The 21,429-nt window shown below is 39.3% G+C and overlaps 1 protein-coding gene across 1 annotated transcript in view; it reads right to left on the bottom strand.

Moving 5' to 3' along the window:
* Positions 1–21,429, bottom strand: part of csmd2 (CUB and Sushi multiple domains 2) — a 245,697-nt gene that overhangs the window by 198,573 nt on the left and 25,695 nt on the right. Inside the window, exon 2 of the mRNA XM_023344883.1 lies at positions 19,462–19,678. Within this exon, the coding sequence (XP_023200651.1) occupies positions 19,462–19,678 (217 nt within the window). The remainder of the gene's footprint in view (positions 1–19,461; positions 19,679–21,429) is intronic.

Below are 21,429 nucleotides of genomic sequence, written 5' to 3'. Positions count from 1 at the left end.
TTGCATTTAGGCTCGGACTGTGACAGGACCATTCACACCCTTAAATGTGTTGATCTAAACTGTTCCACTGTATCTCTGGCAGTATGTTCAGTGCTTTTCTACTTCTGAAAGCTGTACCTCCACCACAGTCTAAATCATTCTCCTGCATAAAACCAATTTTCTTTCAGAATTGCCCTGCATTAATATCCATTTTCCCCATCAACTCTGAGCAGCTTCCCTGTGCCTACGTCTTTTTGCCAGTCTTCCATGAAGGTCAGATTGCAGAGAAAACAGCTACTAGTTGTCCTACCAAGATCCTGGCACCTGAGCTGTAGCTCTCAGCACCTCCTGCAGAGAAAAAAATTCATTCTTCTTTGCTTCTGTGATCAAATTACTTTGCTTGCAAATAATTTAAGGGGATGGGCATATGTTGGCAGGCCTGCACTTCAATTTTCTGATAATTTACTGAAAAGGGCTCAAATTGTTCAGTGCTAGATTATTTTAGAATAACAATCGAGCATGCAGTTTCTACACTAAATTTTCTAAAAACACTTCCGATTTTGTTTTATAGTACACCTGTATTTTTACAGATTAAATTACACTGAGGTGGAAAGTAATTTCTAATATAAGTAAGTTCCTAAAACAATTTATTATGCTGGGTTTTTATTTAGGGATACCAAAGGAGGGTGAATACACACACAAACCTTTTAGATTTTTTAGAACAAAATTGACAACCATTAATTTTTCATCCATTTCCCATCATCCTAGTGCTATAGAATACCAAAAAGATTCACTAAAGCTGTTCTAAATGTTAAATTCAAACTTAAAAGTTAGTATATTTTATCTGTGTACATGAATGCTTACGTTGAGGACTTGTATAATAAATATTCTAAAAATTAGGTTGGGATTGTGCATTAAGTTTCAATTCAAATTAAAGCAGTTTTAGATCTTTTCAATGACTGAATCAGTTACACACACACACATACATACATATATATATATATATATATATATATATATATATATATATATATATATATTAGTCTAAGACTAATCAAATCTGTTATCTTTCATTATAATGTTGCTAATTACGCAAAACCCCAATTAGACCAGTCCATTATTCAAAATCTTATAGCAGAGCATCTAATTCATAACCAGTAAAACACTAAGTCATAAAAGCTTTTATATACTTTAAAAGTGGGCCAATAAAATAAAGTTTGTCAGTTTAATTGTGATTTTGAAAAGGAAAACTTAAAAGAGCCACAAAAGTATCATCACAAATTTTTTAAAAGGTGCTAGGATTAATCAGCATATCTTACATCACGAGGCAAAGTAATTATGTAATTTTGGCAAAGAGCCACTTTGTGTTAGGAACATCATTCCACTGCAGCTTTGCCATTTTTAGCAATCAAAACAATTTACCACCCAGAGAGCGGCAGAGATCTGTCACAAACCCAGACATACACAGGCAAATTGAAACGCAGGTGTCCTCCGCTCATTTATTGCGCATCCCCACGAACTGATCTGCCTGTGCATGTGGATCGCCATGAAGAATCAAAATCCTTGTGTACAAATTCTAACAGAGGACAGTGTTGCTTGCCAAACTCAGCTAATCGTTGAAAAGTCACTTATTTTTTCCCCCCGTTTGCAACATGTGCCCTCTCTCTCTCATTACGTTTCCATTTTATATAATTTATTACATCCCACTTTTTTATTTCTAAATATTAAAATGAGTACAAGTGTCACAATGCAGGGGAAAAATCCCCACAAACACTGCCTATGGATGATAAACTAAAAAGAAGATATGCAAATACACGCCTGTGGCAATCCAAGAAAGATTGCCACATGTTAAACGACAGGACACATGTCCATGCAAATAGCCCTTTTACTTGACCACAAATTGAGTTGGAAGGCAGCCATCTTGGTCCAGCAGCAGCAGCAACACTGCGGGAAAGTGGGGGATTAGATCGAGGGTGTAATGCAGAGCCCGAGGAGAAGGGGCGGTCAACAAACTGGGAGGGATTCTCGCAGCGTCCAAATCGCGATCGTCAAGCATGAGCCAGATATGGCCCTGAATCACATGCCAAGCACAGATAAAATTGGAGACACACAGACGCCGGTTTAATGTGTGAAGGCTGGAAAGATGACATTTTGCTATGCAATACGGGCAACGGCAATCTGTGAATTTGTGAAAATGAAAAGGGGGGGAAAAAAACTGCCACGGGAGTCTGCTGTTGTCGAGGGAAAGCTGCAAGAAAATGTTGATATTGCAACAGACATGGTAAAGAATAGATTTTCTGCACAGGTGTCTCAAGTGAGTGCCAGATTGATGAAGAGAAGGGGAAAAACAGAGGCATAGAGAGATTTAAAAAGAACTCTTCTTTCTATTATAAAAGCAAAAGGAACAATTACGTTCTCCAGAGAGAAGGATAAGCGTATGTGTTTATATGTTCAACCACAAAGGAATGTATGCACTATATACGTATATAGGTCTTAGCATTAAGGCATTCCTGCTGTGTGTGGAGAGAGCAGAGGTCCATTAAGAAGAGTTTTCACCTGACTGGCTTCAGAGTCATCTCAATGAAGAACTTCTGCTTCCAATTAGTCCAACCTTACCCCATGGGGACGGGAGGAGGGCATGAACGGACGGGGAAGATTGAGTCAGACAGTAAATGTGTAGCCGGGAGAGAGGAGAGAAAAGGGTGGAGGTGGCGCCAAAACCATCGGGTGAATACAGCTTCTCCAGAGTTGTCATGGGATTTTTGTCTCTCTCAGTGATAAATGTTGTCCTCACCAGGCCTGTCAGTTCATTTTTGACCATGTTTTGGTAGAACTGGAAGTGTGCAATACTTGGCATTATTGATTAAACAACCTTCCAAGAGATATTCATAGTAGATTGTAACTCCTGATTAGGTGGCTTCTGAAGGTATCTTCTCATATTGGATTTAATTAGGGCTACCAGATTCTAAAGACCTGAGTTTGTGTTGGTTTATTACATAATATCCCAATAAAACAAAATTTTTTCAACTTGACAAAATGTTAAAAAGTTCAAGGTGTATGAACACATGTGTTTTAGGAAACGTACAAACCTCACAGAAGAACGTGACTAAGGTTTATTTACTCTGGAAAACCTCCCATACTTGCTTTAAGGGACTCACTCAGCCACACAAATGCAGTTTTACTTATTTAAACATTTGTGTATATTTTGTGCTCTCTGCTTGAAAATATATGCAGGCCTACAACAGCATAGGCCAAATCAGGCCATTCATCCTTTAATCTTATTCACTCATTGTGTGGGTGTATGAGTATGTGTAGAGTGTATTCTCGGGGTAGAAGGTAAGCACAGTGCTGATGCAGCTGATTTTTTTCTCCCCCTAAAGGAAGGAAGAGGGAGAATAAAAAAAAAATAGATACAGCAGCAAGATTTTGATGGCTGAGTCGAGGAGAGACATTAGCCAATAAATGATGGGTAGTTAGAGAAAAGGGAGGACAATGCATGGAGAAGAACGAGGGTATATTTTTTTATTTGTGAGCCTGCGTGCATGCGTGTGTGTGTGTGTGTGTGCGGGGGGTGCATGAGGGTGTGTGTGTGTGAGAGCTTATGTGTGGCATATCCTTCCCTTCCAGGACCCTGTGCACCTTGTACGTGGTCAAGGCCAGAGGCTGATGTTCAGCTGTTCTCTGGAGCTCTAACTCTCCTCTGACTGCCTGTCACACAAGCAGCAATGTTGTGAGCTAACCTCATCCTGCCTAGAACGGCGCCTCTGTGACACACGTACACATATAAAGCCCAACAAATTCTTAGTCTCCGCCCTTTCGTGCATGCTTCCAGAGAAATTGCTGTTGTATCCAAATTTTAAAACGGTTGCTGTCAAAATATATGACTACAACTCATATCTTTCTCCATCTAAAAAAAAATATATATATATATATATATGTAGCCAAGTAGAGGTTAACATGATGCTTCACTCCCACACACACACACACAATTAGATTTATCCAGTTAGCAAGAAGAGTTTCACACACAATTACAAGTATATATATTTTTTTACCCCCATCAGCCCTCTCTTCTTTTCCTGGTCTAAATATAATGCTCCACGTCATTTTGCCCGAGGCAGGATTTGGCCTTGATAGAGTTGCCTTCAGTGCTTTCAGTTTCATTTAAAACTCCTGGTGTTTAAAGCATTAATTATGCTGCTTAATGGCTTTGCAAAGGCAATAAAAAAACTGTTAATGACAATGACAGTGGTCGACGTAGACTTTTTGGCACCTGTTGATTTTAAGCATGTCATTTTAAATGGCTTAAGAAATAAATATAAACAAGCTAGCTCTTTAAAAAAAAGAAAAAAGGTAAAATACAAACCCCATCAATACTACAGGGTATATTTTTAAACAGGGGAATTTTTTCTATTGGTTTTAAAAAAATCAGGTGTTTATATATCCTGTGCCGTGCCAGAAAGTGGAGATAACATCGACTTCAACAGAACCAAAAGAAGACAATCCTAATCACGCAAAACGTTGGTTTACACATTCCTGAACAAAAAATTATGTAGGAATTGTATGAAAATGAAAATGACATTTTACTGATTTCATAATTTCTGTGTCATACATTATTCCTTTCATTACAAAATGCAGCAAAGCACCACATGATGGGCCCTTTGTCAGGTTTTACTGCAGTGCTTTTTCACTTCAGCCCATCCCCAAAACCGCATTTCCCCTGGGCTTTGTGTTCCTTTCATATACTTTCCCTGAAAAGTGAGAGACTGCTGAATATCTATGAGAGCAAAGATCTTTTGCATGCAACATTCGGTATGCTCTGCCCACTCCAAATGGCTTCAAACCAATTTGAAGCTCTTTAGATCTTTTAAAAGGTGTGTTTTTTCCATAATCCACTCTGATCTTCCCAGTTGTCTCTAACAAGCTCTTTTTCTTTAGATCTTGTCCTGGAAGAGTATGAAAACTTCACCGCTATGTCATGATCCACCTAAATGGAATTTTAAAATCTCTGATGGGTTTTTTTTTTTTTGGAAATATATTTTTGAAGATCACAGAGATGCATCACTTCTTCTGACTTTTGGAGAACCACTTTTTCAAAGACTAGTTCAGGTAACTTAACATAGATTTTTATTTTTATTTTTTCTGAGCTCACTAGGTGTTTCCAGTATGTAAGTAGACATGTTTTCAGATGAGCAGGTTGCATCACTTGGGCATTTTGCTTATTCCCCACATCACTTTCTTTCAGCCTGATCCTTCTTAAAGTTTCCCCAACATCCTGCATATACCAGCATGCAACTTGGGCCAGTGATAACTAGCGTTGCAGACCCAGCACCACAGTCCTTGGCAAGAAAATGTCGACAAACTGTCGGCAAACCAGCTACACTACCGTAGCTCTTGCTTTACACACATTATTTCTGCCTCACCCCTTGCTTTAAGGTGCTTCATCTGACCTTCATTCCCAAGATACATTTGACTACACAAGAACACCGTTTTAAAGCATCACAAAAAAAAAAAATACAGGATGACGTCTTAAAGTGGTCTTGGGGATGTATACTGGAATTTTCAGCTACTGATCAACTGGCACCATTTAAGCTTGAACTGTACTGACTAATTCCTTCTTGATTCCTTTGATTTAATCCAAGAACCTCACTCCCTTCTTGATAAATGCAATTATCTTGCAATAACTGTTCTGGTTGATGACTGACAGTTTCTAAAGAGATAAAGCTCCTTGAACAATTCCAGGATTCCTAATCTGATGTCTCTCACATATTTCCATCTCAGTTTAGGGTTGATGACCAGGATTCAAAACAGACTTGCGCATTTTTTATTTATTTATTTTTTTTACCCCTCCAGGGGGTCTTTTTGTGGGCTCTAGTGTCCCTTATATGACAGTAGGCTGACAGGAAATGGGGAAGGAGAGGGGGGGAAGACATGCGGCAAATGTCGTCGGGTCCGGGAGTCGAACCCGCGATGGCCGCGTCGAGGACTCAAGGCCTCCAAATACGAGTCGCGCTAACCGCTACGCCACCACGGCACGCCCCAGACTTGCGCATTTTGATCCAACAATGGAAACTATCTTGAAAGCACATATTCAATGTAACCTGTCTGTATATATGCATATATTTCAGTGCCATCAGTGTCACCTTTCTGAAAAGTTTTCGGTTTGGTAAAGGTGGATCTTGATAGAAGCCACAACAGTTTGAAAAACAAAACGGCTTTCCGCCACATCCCTCAGCCCATCTATATTTAACACACCATCGACATATTTTGACTCAGATAGCCCTTTTCCTTTGGTCTGTCTTGTGAAGAAAGTCAAGCCGCAATGAGCGGAGCCACATTCCTACATGACATCACAAGATATCAGCACTGCATGGACAACCTGTGAGGAGAGGAGAGCTTCTCAGATCTCTCCGACGCTAAACGTAGACGGTGAGTGAGTTCAAGCTGAAAGTCAAACCACAGCGAAGTCATTAAGAAACCAGCGCCTCTCAAGAAGGAGGGCGCGGGGAGAAACAGAGGAAGATAAGCTGAGAGAGAGAAAAAAAAAACAGAGTGGAAGGCTAGCGTTCGAAGAAGATATGAGAAGAGAAGAAAACACATATTAGCATAGACTGGATGAGATTTTAAACAGATGAGGCACACTCGACAAAATCGGAGCAACTAAATAACAGCATGTTATGATGCTGGAAGTGAAAAACAAACTGCATGTGAGAACGGAAAAATAATGGAATTTGAGCTGCTGAGCACAAAAACAAAACCAATGCACTGATGAAAACTGGAGAGCAATTTATAGTGTCTAAACAATCACGGAATGCCTTGGGTTTTTGGTCTTTAAGACGACAAGAGCAGCAGCTAAGGACCAATTAGTAATCATTTGCTTTGTGGAATGACAAAAGTAATCACCATCCACATTAAAAGATGAGTGTAAATAAGTGGAAGGTTTATGGGATATTGTACCAATGCTGTACTGGAGATAGTCGGGCCGTCATCTTAGAGCGGATCTGTCTCTTAAATCTAATTCCACCCAGGATTTGCAGTAAGTGGAGCATAATGGCTTCCACACATTCTCATAGATGTAGTTCTTCTGCTGTGCCCAACAGTCAGCAAGTTAGCATGACTGGTTTATCTGTGAACCATCTAAAATCCATTAACAGCATATTAGATTGTGCCGATGTTATCTGCATCTCCCCAGTACTTTGAATACCTCTGAAGCAACTCAGTATGCCGAGTACATGTGCAGAACATGCATAGTGTGACTATAAGTTTAGCTTGAATGTCTGATTATTTTAAAAATACATACAAGTGCTCATATTGAATTTTAGGGTATATTTTCAATCGTAAACCACGCAGGACATAAACTGAAAAAAACTACAAGGTCCAAAAATAATTATAATAGTTTAGTGCAGTGCACCCAAAACTTTACTGCATGCAAAATTACATTAAAATGTTATTTACAATTTATGAGAAAAAGTTTCACAAATTAAAATCTGAAACGTGTGGTCTGCTTTTGTATTAATTACACTGGCATCAAAACTGTCCGGAATAATTGTTAACAGTAATTATACAGTAATTATAGTTGCATATTTTTTTGCTTATTCATCTTCTGAAATTAGCTCACGCTCAGTCAAACTGAATCCAGAGGGAGTTTGTGGACAAGTCTTGCCACAAATTCTCAGAAGTATTCCAACTCATGAAAAGGCTTCGCTGTAAACCATTTTAATGTAGCCATGCTTATTTGTTTAGGCTTTTCATTTTACTGCAAGGACATCGACTCTTGCTGAAGAGAAACATCCCCATAGAGTGATGCATGGTACTACGTTACTGCGCACCGGGGATATAGTTCAGGGTCAGGTCCAGCATCAGTTTTGTATGTGAACTAGTTTAGTCTTCGTCTGCTTTACTTTTAACAATGATTGTCTTTGTCACTCTTTTGTTATTGCCAAATTTGTCGAGTGCACAGCTCAAAGTTGTCTTCATGATGGTGTTTGCTCACTAATGCTCGCTAACAAAGAGCAAACTGTGAAGGCAAGCAAACTCGTGTCCTTCCCAGCGGTATTTATTCTGCAATAACAATATACACAGGTGGACTCTGTTTACACTTTTGAAAGCATCTTGTTATAGATTTTATTTCAGTAAAAAATAACTCAATGCTTCTGCGTCTGTAATATACATTGCTCTGTCTGTGTGCTGAAAAAGAAACATGAAAATGTTGATGTGATATGAATGCAAGGCACAGTGATTTTATTTCTTAAAATAGTGTACCCTTCAGTCCAACTTAAGAAAAGTTCAAAAACCAAACCAGAATTAAATTCTTTGTTTACTTGTCCCCCCTCTGTACAGACATAAGTCAATTATGCCCACAGCAAACAAATCAAAGCTGACAAATGGAACAAGGTGACGTCCGTACTCCCTCCCCTGTGTTTCCACTGCTCTGCACAAATCGCTTTGCAATAATCCTCAGGCAGAAAATAATTAGGGATAAAAAAAAAATAATTCAATGTTGTGCCCCTCTTGTCCCCAGCAAAGTGACAACTCTAAGCAGTAGCTATGAGATATGCTGTTGTTTACTTCCTTGTGAAAACACGTGCACGTGTGCGTGTGTGTAAGTGAACAGAGCAATTATGACACAGAAGGCTGTGGAAAATGATCAAGGAGAGACTAAGGGCAGACATAAGAGATCACATTGACATCAAACAGGAGGCAAGATGAAAGAAATGCTGCATGACTGACAAATAAGCTAAGGAAGTGGATAGTATTTAATGCATGCTTCGTTTTAGGTAGTTGAAATAAGTAGTAATATTTTCTGTTTTTAGATGTGTTCTTTTCTTTTTGAATCTACCGAGTAGCCATTTCAAACCGAGCTGAAACAGTTTATGACACCAACAGTACTACACAGAAAAAGCCTCATTACCTTTTGCACACTAAATGTACGACATACCCCATCTTTTTAACTCCAAATTATCTTGTCTTTTTCTTTTTTTATGTACATAATCTTTCCTAACTTAAAAAGTCTAATATACTGTAGATGTTATTAGAACATTTCCATGTAGGATGTAAAAAGCTGCTGGACAAATTCCATTATTTAACCATACAGAGCCCCATCACAGGGCAAAGTACTTATACGTTATAAAAAAATTGCACTCTTGCTTTTAAATAAATGTTTTTTTTAGTTCCAGCGTATAACTTCTGCCTTCAATACTTTTATGTATTGAAGTTACAACAAAGTGGGGAAAAATGTTTCACATCAAGTTAACATGCCAAGAAGATACTCAAAGTGGTTCCAGCAATCTCATACAATTGGTAGAAATGAAGTTTGTGAAAAAGCGCTTCACTTTTAATATACAAGATGCTGAATATTTTCAAGGTGGTAGCAAGTTTTTATACTGTGCTTTGATGTAGTCTAAGAGGTGTTAACGTCAGTCTGTTTTATGCATGTGATAAACTGGGGCACACACAAAACAAACATACACATACAAAATGTGTTCAATAAAAATAATGATACACTACAGACAGTACTGTGACAATGTATTCTCCTTTCTACAGACTGCTACTGTTTTTGCTTGTTTGTCACCCCTTGGTTGTTTTAGAATATTATATAGATGCACAAATAGACAAGGATAACCTAATAAACACAAAATGCAGTTTTCCAATGATTATTTCACTTATTAAGGAAAGAATTGTCTAAACGAAGCTGCTCCTGTGAGAAAAATTGACTCCCTCACATACATAATAAATGGTTGTGCCACCTAAAAATGGGCATTAATTAATCTTTCACATCGCTGTGAAGGAATTTTGGAACGCTCTTCATTTTGGTTGTTTTGAGTCATTCAGAGGTGAACTTGCTGGCTTGCTTCTAGATCATTGTCTTGCTGCATAACCCGAGTGTGCTAGAGGTTAATGTCACAAACTGATGGCCAGGAATTCTCCTTCAGAAACAGATAAACAGATCCAGATCAATATACTAACATATATGTCGACATCATGTCCTATTCTGAAAATACAGTGACTTTTATGCCAGATGTGAGCTGCATCATGTACACCTTCCAAAAAGTTCAACTTTGCAACTAATTTTTGCTGATGCTCTTTTACTTTCAAGCATTTTTTTATGCATAACCATAGCAACAGGAGCATGACTGACAGCTCTAAGACCTTCCTCCTGGCTCTGATTGGTTGTTTCTGACAGGGAGCGATGCATTTCTGCAGATGGCAATATGAGCACTCTGACAAGGTGGAGGAGATCGACATAGTCATGACATAGTAGCAGTATTAACAAATATGTAGAAAAAAAATTAATAGAAGTTACCTACTGCAGGATTAATAAAGTGTTTTGGAATTAAATTGAATTTTAATTGAATTTAGTTTCTTAACTTGTCTTCTCTCAGCTCAGTTTATCAAATATTTTATTGCATTGGTAAATAAAGTAGTTACACAAAGCACTGTAAAGAGATAAAATGACTCATCCTGGCAAACATCAAATTTTTTCATGCGTTAGGCACACAAGGTTGACAAAGTACTAGTGTGCATATGACATGACGGACATATCAGTAAATGGATGAAATAAACAAATCCCAAAATATAGTCTACACTTGGGCGACAGCCGAGTATATGCTCTATGAAATTCTGTCAATTTGCCTCTTCGTGGAGAAAAGACCAAATCCTTTATTCACAAGTTGATGCTTTTGCTTTTGCTCCATCTCTGACTAATCCTCCCTCCTGCCCTCTTCTTTATAGAGCAGCAGCAGGGCAATTTATATTGACGGAGTTAACACTCCCACAAAACATTTTATCTTACACAGAGCCAAAGGCAAATATTGCTATGGGAGTGGATAGCATTTAAAGATCAGAAAAAAAGGTCTACATTTAATTTGCAAAATGACTTGTATTAAAATCTTCTATAACACTATCCTTCACAAGTCAGCTTTTTTGTGTGCAGATTCAACTCTATTATTATTATTTCTATTTCCTGTGTTAACCATGTACAGATGTGTGTACGAACACAAACATATCTTTCACTTGTGTTGTAATAAAAGTGATATACACCCACTTTATGTTTAAAGATTAGAGCTGAGATATAATGAACCGATCATTTACCCATCCTGAAGATCAAAAGGTCTGACATTTAATGTGTTTTGTTTCATTTAACATTCATCTCAAGGAAGCAGTTTGGACAGAAAAGCTTATTTGAAGCAACACGGTAAACCATGGCTCACAAATTAATTATTTGATTTGAGTGGAAAACCTAAACGTCTGCAGCATCAGCCAAATATGATGATGCTACATCCTGTCAGTTTCTGATGTTTTGTGGTTGAATAGAAGCAAATATTTGCAGCCAGGTTTCTGAACCTATCAGAAGTCTACTCAGACAAAAGGTGTAATATTCCTTAATAAATCTTCCAAACGCATTAGTCGTAGTGTTAGTTGCTCATGAATGATTCAGTAAATAAGGAATGTGGGTGTCTGCAGAAGCCATGATGGATTATTCCAACACAAATTATAAAATGTAAGCGACGGTAGCTTATTATAAATACCTTATGAATCTTTATTCAAATTTACATCATATACACTTGTTTCTCCATTGTTGTGATCCTCTGTGTTTCCCTCTGCAAAGCAATGCAACTAATAAAGCCCAAAACAAGATTGCGTGGAAGATCTGATTAGCGAGCAGAGCTAAAAGGGACACAGTGACCGATGGAGCTCCCTACCAATTCCATTGACTTTCTACCCATCACTCTTCTTTTACTCCGGTGGGAAGGATGATCAAAGAGCAGCAGAAGAAAGAAGATGGAGAGGGAAGAGAGAGTAGGAGGAAGAAGGTGTTAGTCTTGCATGCAAATATAAATATGCGTGCGTGTGTATGCGTGTGTGTCTACATGAGTATCCTGAATAACACCCTGGATCTGGAATTAGTAACAGTAGCACACAGATACTCGTGCAGATTTCTGCTTTGGTTGCTCTCTGTCTGCAGGTCTTAATATTAATGCCTGTCTCCTAATTATGTGCCTTTCTGGTTTGAAGTCCTGAACAATGTGTTTTAATTAAGTCTTCAGCATCCCTTCACTGCACTGCATGTATATTCATCTCACTTATTACCATCATTAATGACAGAATCAATGACGGAATGTTTAGGACGGGAACGGAACAGTTAACCTTTGATTTCTCAACAGCTAAATAAGCACAAGTGCAAATGGCCACGTGCAGTAAGTGTTTAATTACAAGCTAGAAAAATCCGTTTGGCACAGGGCAGCTATTGTGCATGTGTGCGCGTGTGTGCTAAATGTAATGTGTTGTATCCATGATCAGATTTGCAAGGTATTTGGGTGAGTAATTAGACCGCCATGCTCCGTGTCTCCCAGGGATGAAGAAGAGAAAGCAGAAAAAAAGAAAATGATGAAATCAATGATCAACACACAACTGCAGAAACACAAACATGCATGCCTACACACATCAAAGATAACACAAGCTGGAAAAAAAATCACCACAAGATTATCTGAAGATATTGAAACAAACTGTGCAAATCTGTCTCTAAATTTATAAGATTACAGTATTTGTATTCATGTCCTGAAATAAAAACATTTCAGAACCAGCAACCACCACATTAAGCATTTTAAAAGCCATATATTTTCCTTCAGCTGCTCAATCATTCACTGCCTTTTATTCATTTGTCAAGTAAGTAATTCTTCAAAGTATAAAACAACATTCATGGTTGTAGTATGGCAAAATTAGAAAAAAAACTTCAAGGTGTCTGAATACAAACTTTGCGAGGCACCGTATGTCGATCAGAAAAACAGCCTCCGGAGACTACCCTTTGTTAAACAGAACTATTGATGCTATAGATGGAATCATTATGTAGCTTAGAATTAAATTGTACAAATCAGTAGGGTTACTTTAGCTTAAGGCTAAAAATCTACATAAAAGAAATTCTTTTAAAAAAAATATGCCAGTGGACCTGTACAAAGTGAAACATACAATTATGTTCTTTTTTTTTAGAGCTCAGAAAGGATCAAATTTGAACAGTGAGTTCTAAAGGAGGATAATTACACCTGTGTTTTAAATGGTTACATTTTCATCAGTAAAAGCCTTAATGGCTTAAGTGGCTACCCTCCAAAATTTGCTGTAATTGATCTAAGTGAATATGAACCCAAACCTGGGGGGGAAGGTTAAAATGGCTCATCATTCACATCATGCACTTCTTGGTTTGATTTTGTCTTTTGACAGAAAAAAAGTGCATTCTCAGTTGTGTATTTTTAATAAGTATATTGATTGGCCTTGAAATGGGAGAAAGTCGATAGTGATGAAACACAATGAATAATACAAAGGGTGCTGTGTATAAATTTACAGGCTTCTATTTGATTATTTCTCTAATCTTGGGTTGCTGGGCCTAATAATTCTGCCTTACAGGTGAGTGGACGTTATAAATCTGGGCATCGTTTTACTTTTTCTCCTGTGGGAAGATGATGAAAAACAAACTATCACTCTTCGTCCTGTTTTTAGCAGTCTGTCGTTAAAGCTGGCATTGATAAGTGGCAGTCTTCCCATTAACAGCCCAGACTCAAAGGAGCCATAAATTCAAAATTGTGCACGTCTGTGGGCGTGCGCGTTTGTGTGTGTTCGTGCATTAATGAATGTGCTTGCACATGCTGCGGGATGTGCGAATGCATCTTTCTATACGTCTATCTGGATTGCCTGAATAATCATGAGCACCGCAAACTAATAAAACTACGCAACCTTCAGGTGATACATCTCTGACACTGGGAATCAAGGATCCCACCTCTTGATTTAGATATATTTTCCTTACGCAGTCCTCTCACGGCAACACAATGAACAGACAAAGTGGGGGACGAATATGCAAACACACATTCAATAAATAAGAGTGTTCACATGCTCCTATCATATTCCAGAGTTTACGTATTGAGATTGATGCCAGAGGCCTTCACAGCAGAAGAATTATTGCCACAGGCGAGTCTTCAAAAGGGAGGTGCCACTGCACGTCACCCATTTTCACCCTGACCCGCGAACCATAGCTCTTTACAAGCATGACTCACCGACTAAGTCATTCACACACTCAGCATGAACTACAGATAGACTCTAGCTCTCCAAATACCAGCAGAGATAAAAGATGAAGCAGTGGATGCTCTGTGCTAACAGTAACTACTATGGAGAACCCCCCCGGGAGATGACTAGCTTTAACTCGGATGTGATAAAATAATACTGTAGCGCTGATCTTAAGCCAAATGTAAGGGCCATAAAATATTAAACAACCACATATTTTTATGCGAGCAGCTGGGGTAATGTGGGAAAAATGCTGTGCTGAGAGCAGAAAAATGTTGGAGTGTCTAAAAAAAGTAGAGAAGTAACACTTTTCCAACCCAATGCCATTTATTTAGTCCTTAAAAGCATATGTGCAGTTGAGTGTCGTGTTCGTTTTATCTGAATCACAACGAACCTTGGTTTAGCTGAGAATAAACCGGCTTCATGTAATGGGCTGTTAACTGTAACCCTCCCTCCACATCACTTTTAGGCAAGAACCCTCCAAGAAAACACACTGCGATTGTGTCCCTGCACACACATTTACACAAATACACAGAAAACACTGAAATAAATTTGTGCGCTGAAATTCCTTCCCTCGCAGCCCCATAGGCTAGCTGTTGTGTTAGCACCACTCCCACCACTATGCACTAGTGTTCCTTATTTAGGTCCAATCCTGCCTCCAGGCTGAAAATCTGTCCCCCTTCACGCCTCCGCCTCTCCCCAACTAACCCCACGTGTCTCAGACCACCGGGCTGTAAGCCCCTCTGTTCCGTCACTCCATCAGTGAGAGGAAGGCATGTGGAGAGGGACGACTTTGCACACCCCGGCAGCTTTTCTCCCGCACTGAGATGTACTTAGTGTACCCTGACTGGCAGCTACAAGGTGAAATGTGACACAAAAAGTGAGAAAAAAAAATCTTGCTTTTTTTTTGTCATGCTAAAAAACATGTACTCTCTCCCACAGTGGCAGCCAGTGAGCTGGTTAAAGTTACACTCCTAAAGTCAAGTTGAATATTGCTTTAGCCGTCACATGTCCTCTTTGACTACTGTCAATTTTACAAGCTCTGTTAAATACTTGGTTAGACATGTTACATGTCATTTTAATAGGGAAAGAAACTACTTGTGATTTTGCATGCCTTTCCGTACCCACAATGCATGTGGTCCATGTAACTTTTTCAAAGTCACCCATTATTTTTCTCAAGACATTTTTTTTCTTCCATATTTAAAGCAATCTTTAGAAAATGGCAGAGTATGCAGGCTGGCAATCCAACTCAGTAATATTTTCCCATTGAAAAACTACACTACAATCATAAGGTGGAAAAAATACAGGGTCATGCAACTCGTACAGCTATTGCTCTGTATGTTATATGATGGCTGAATGAGGCGAGTTTCCTGATTTTAAAAAGAACCCTTGTTTGCACAATAATCTCCTGATAGTCCAGATTAGTCCCCAGAACAGAAGCAACTTTCTTTATCAGCTTGTTTAGCCTTTTTAAGTTCCTGGCTCCAATGCCGCTATCCCAGCAGACGATAGCAGATGACAGTGCACTCTCCACAGATTTATCTCACTGCAAACAATGAAGGACCAAAACTTCCTCAAGAAGCCTGCTCTGTCCTTTCTTGTAGACAACTTTACTATTGCAACTCCGATCTAGTTTGTTGTCAAGGTAAACACTGAGGTGTTTGTACTCCTCCACCACCTCCATTTCTTCCCCCACGACAGAAATGGTGTTTCTGTCGTGGGGGAACACATTTCTCTTGAAATCTACAATCATCTTCTTGGATTTTGTTCACATTCAAGTTGAGATGGTTGTTTCCACACCATGCCGCAAAGTGGCCCACCTGCTCTCTATCCTCACCGTCCTGACGGACTAACTCTACAAATGACTGGAGTCTGTTTTTTACTCAAAGTTAGAGGTGCACAAAGTGAAAAGGGATGGTGAGAGAACAGTTCCATGTGGTGCTCCTGACTACCAGCTCAGGTGTATTACACAACATGGTTGAAATAATAATAAAGCCTAAGGAGGACCTCTAAATTGTTCTGTCACCTTCTTAGACATTTTTTTTTCTTTGAGTTGTATAATTTTATCCCAATTTGGGAAAGGACATGTTTATAAAAGTTATTAAAATTTTAAATGTCACTCTTTCCAAAATGAGTGGATATAAGTGTTCAACCAGAACTGTATTTGATCAAATAACACACTTATTTGATAGGCGGTAGACCTTACATGTTCTTAATAATATAGTACGATAGATAAGCTCATTTAAGAAAACGTTTTCCAGAAAGAGTTTAGAAAGAAATTTTATACAGAGTTCTCCTCCCTAATTCCAGTTGTCACATCAGGCCAAATATTTCTATTTTTATTCTAATCTTTCTTCAAACATTGTCTTTGAGCTTTGCAGACTCCTTTCCTTTTGGCTTTTGTTCTGCTGTGCTTCTGCGCCACCATGAGCAAAGCTGCCTCAAAAGGCCCCAACCTGCCCGTGACGCACCGAACCGCCACACCATCTCTGGAGATAAATGCCGTCTTTAATTATCAGCGATCAAAGAGCCGAGCAGCAGCCTGTGCTGGCAATCTAGGATTCCCATCAACAAGTATTTTTGCCCTCGTCTATTCAGAGAAGCTGCCATCGCATTTTCTGTCTTCTTTCCAGACGCCGGTTTTGATCAACAGTGTAATGAAGTGCTGCACCATCAGACTGACTCACATATGCTTATCTAAAGTAGAGACTGTGACTCATAAAGCATCTGCAACCACAAACACACCCCGGGGTGTACACATGTAGAGAAACACATGTTTGGCTAATTTCTTCTAAGCAGTTATTATCCAGATAATATTTTTCGAAGATTTTTTGGGACAGTAAAGAATGCCTGAGTTGATTGGATAAATAAATCTACAGGAATGTGACTGCTATGAATCAAGTTCCATCATTTCAAGTAGGGTTAAAAAAAAGGCATACATTTTTGATGACTGCTCAAGATTAAAGAAAAATTCCCAAGCTCTACAACCTACCACATAGCACACATAAAAGGAATAAAAAAGGCATAAATTGGAAAATACTAAAAGAAGATGAGATACTGAAAAAAAAAACTGAACGTAAATGAAATGTGAAAAAGAAATTGAAAGAAGAGCAGCAAGAAAGATGGAAGGAAAATTACTTCTGACAACTGGGAGATGAGAGGGAAAAGATGGATGAATTATCAGTTTTACATCTTTGTGTGTGTGTGTGTTTTTGAAGGTCGGTGAGGTTTCAGTTGGGGTGTTTGTTAGTGAAAAGTTCAGTCAGACTGCTGCCACCAAAAGAGAGAGACATCCTAGCAGATTTTCAGACTGTCAAAGCTCAAACAGAGATAAAGTTGGACGTTTTTCTTTTTCACAGAAGGTCTCTTTTAAAAAAGAAACTTCCCAAAGAAAGCTGGTGAAATCTAAAACCAATCTGTGATCCCTTTACTGTGTTTTTACGTCTATCTCCTTTTGGTCTTTTCTTTCCCCTCCTTTCTTCTATGAACCCCCTTTTCCTTCGGCTTTCAAGTCCACTCTTCATTTCTTCTTCTCCCTTTTATCCAAAGCGCAGAGCGTTTCGCTAAATCCCACTGGAGCATACTAAACAAGGCCCAGAGGTCCAAACAAGAAAATGGCTGAGGAGGACAAACCAGAAGCAATCCATAATGGATTTTCTTCTCACTTTCATTTCTTTTCTGTGGGGAGGTGCAGTGAAGGCATCACTGGCTTAAAATGAGAGACTCAGGATGTGGAAGGGGATGAGAAGAGGTGACAGGGATGCGAAGCAAGCAGAGACAGGAAAAGGTCAACAGGGAATCGGTGCAATGAATATTGTTCCTTTTTGTCTCAAAAAAGCCTGAGTTTCATGTGACCAAGTCTGTTGAGAGTAAGGCAGATGGTGTTAAAACGTATCACATGTTACAGATATGTAGCAGTTTCCCTGCGACCCTGCTCGGATAAGTGGGTATAGATAATGGGTGAATGGTTTGGTACATTTCCTGAATAGTTTCAGTCTACTGTGAGTGGTCCAGATGTCAATGCATCCCTGACAGGGGGCCCTGTGAAATAGAGAATTATTTTCAGGTATCTTTCCAGTTACTCTTTTCCATTTTTCTGTAAAGCTACATCACAGCACCTGGTGCTGCACCTCCGAATTTTTGTCACTATGCAGATCGCGTCCGCCATCTTTGATTTAAAATGGCATTTATATGATCCCTCAATAAAGACTATCTTTTTGGAAAATACTGCACCAACGTATGGATCAAGTATAGAAGCCTTGCCGCTTGCTTAATTCTCATACGCTCACATGAGCCTCTAAAAATGTGACTACAAAGGCTGAGTTTTAGTCGTGTTTCTAAAGGTTCACGTAGAGCATGCAGTCAGATTGGTATGAGCATATACATTTTTGTGAACAAAGAACAAAGCGCATTTAAATTTCACACACATGCTTGTTTTGGCACATGCTTGGCTCTGTGTCTGATTTTGAAACTTGATCAAGCTTATGTACATGAATCACACCACCAGCCAATCACAGACAAGTCTTCTCCATCCACTTAGAGAATCCCTTATTCATCATTTGCTTATAACATCCGATCACTGCCAGCAAAATCAAATACTGCATCAAATGGCAGACAATACCAAACAAAACTGTAGGATATAGCAAAAAAATAAATAAAAAATATACAACAACCACCTGATTCTGTACTCTAACATTTAGTTACAGATACAAATACTTTGTACCGTAATAGTTTATTTTTCTTCCTTTTTTTCTGCTTTTAAACGTTACCAGCATTAATTGACTTGTTTTAAGATTCACTGGGTGAATACTTGATAAGGATTTAACTAGTGTAGAAAATGTATATTATTTAATTGTATAATTTTATATTTGATTTTTTTAAGACTTACTGTTGGTGTTTAGGTATTGTCAAAAATGTCTACCAATAACACATAATTATCTAATATACTTAAGTTTCTAGTCAACTTTTAACACAGTGGACCACTGCTGTAGTCCATACCACCAGTAGTGGTAGAGACCACATACCATGTCATAGTATATGGTATCAAACATATAAACATAGCAATACCAGCCTCATATTTTGGTGTAATCTCTCTGGGTTGGAAATTTGATACTGCTACCTGAGTGTGTGAATGTTGGCTCACAAAATGCTTTTGTGCTTACACCCAAGTGCCTAAAGCTCTGAAGCGAAAATCCAGTGAATCACCTTGAATATGTCACAGAGTCAGTGTGGGATTAGTCACTAAGAATTTTGCTCCCAAAGCACCTGAAGCAGTTTTAGTTACATCCATTTTTATGATGCATCTACAGTTTTGACTAAAGGTGACAGCAAAGGACGCTGTCGAGTTGACACAGCGTCACATAATCATAAGATCATCATTTGTCAAAGCTTGCATGAAACACGAACACATGTAATAAACTTGGATGGCATGTTTACCTTGTTCGCAGGTTCCCTGGGCTTGGCGGCCCATCATAAACAGACAGGATGTCAAAATCCTCCTCCAGGGCGAAGCCTTGAAACACCAGCTGTATCCGGTTATGATCCGCTCCCACAATGACCCATGTACAGTTGGCATAGTTTGGATAACCGTAAGGATATCCGGGACTCTCTATCGTCCCATTGGGACTGTGTAGAGTATAACTGCAGTTCTGAGCTGCAGAGAGAAGAAAAAATAACAAAAGACGACTGTTAAAAAAAGACCAGAGGACATGCTAGAACAGGTACAGTGTAGATGATTTTCTTTTCTTTTGCCTACACCAACATACTTTGAAGAAAGAAAATTAGAGATATGCACACCCACAGTCAAGCTGTTTGGACCAAGTGCTGCAACATCCATTATCACCCACAGCTTGCAGCATGAGCTATTAATATTGTTGTGCTAAATGGCTCACCATCTCCACTGCTTTCCTTACCTCTTTACCACTTCTACCGTCACACGCATGTTCAGTCACCGGGCCGCTCACCACATTAATAACTGGTTCCCACATTAATGCAAGACATACAGTTGCTCAAGCAGAGAAGACAAGGGGGAGGAGAGGATGTGGAGATACACACTTGAGTGCCTTTTTAATTGATGTCACCTCGTGATTCCTCACCCCAACCCTCAATTGGGTTGTACGGAATGAAATTTTAATAGTACATGTTGCCATCTATCAGAGATGGGTACGTAAAATGGAAATTCTGTGTCTATGCGTTTCATCTCCATGGATTTAGCTGCGGGAGGAAATAATGTTTTACTGTGCGAACTGTGTTTTATATTTTGTGCAAGTCTCCATGTTATGAGAATGCCTTACTGCGAGGGAACAGATGAATAAAAGTGCTTAGATATCGCTCCCTAACTGATGTTGCAGTGATTTGATATCATCTTTTTGGTAGTGATGGTTATCTCCCCTAAGCAGAGCGGACTGAAGTAAAAAAACATAGTTTAAATCTCCTCTGTAGCAAATGTGAGCAGTCAGCTGTCAGTCTGTTGCCAACAAGTGAAGAGAGGATACAATCTGATTTTGAGAGACTGGCAGCAGGACTGTTGCATTCTCATACAAGCTGTAGAAAAACCACCTGTGCAGACAAGCACGCTCACATGGGTTCTATTTATCCACAGGATGTACGTTTTATTTTTGTTTGCCTTAGAAAAAAATATAATCAAACTAGAGTCTTTCTATAGATTGTAATTGTACGTATATTGTACAATTGTAATTGTATAAAATCTGCATTCTAAAAAAAACATGGCTAATGTAGTCACTTGTTTTGTTCTTTAGACATTATTGTTTAGCACCAATATCACAGAGGATGAATTGCTTCTCGCTAACCCAGACAGATCAAGTACAGTGAATGGATGAAAGAGGTTAATAATAATAAATGTCATTTATAAGTGCCTTCCATAACATTCAAGGTCACTTTGCAAATGTTTCGGTGCTTAGCAAATGTATTTAAACCATCCATCCATCCATCCATCTTCTTCCGCTTATCCGAGGTCGGGTCGCGGGGGTAGCAGCTTCAGAAGGGAGGCCCAGACTTCCCTCTCCCCAGCCACTTCTTCTAGCTCCTCCGGGGGAATCCCGAGGCGTTCCCAGGCCAGCCGAGAGACATAGTCCCTCCAGCGTGTCCTGGGTCTTCCCCGGGGCCTGCTCCCGGTGGGACGTGCCCGGAACACCTCACCAGGGAGGCGTCCAGGAGGCATCCTGACCAGATGCCCGAGCCACCTCAACTGGCTCCTCTCGATGTGAAGGAGCAGCGGCTCTACTCTGAGTCCCTCCCGGATGACTGAGCTTCTCACCCTATCTCTAAGGGAGAGCCCAGCCACCCTACGGAGAAAACCCATTTCGGCCGCTTGTATCCGCGATCTCGTTCTTTCGGTCATGACCCAAAGCTCATGACCATAGATGAGGGTGGGAACGTAGATCG

Source organism: Xiphophorus maculatus, chromosome 13, assembly GCF_002775205.1.
Source record: "Xiphophorus maculatus strain JP 163 A chromosome 13, X_maculatus-5.0-male, whole genome shotgun sequence".
Classification (NCBI taxonomy): Eukaryota; Metazoa; Chordata; class Actinopteri; order Cyprinodontiformes; family Poeciliidae; genus Xiphophorus; species Xiphophorus maculatus.
This window is presented reverse-complemented; position numbering and strand designations above follow the sequence as displayed.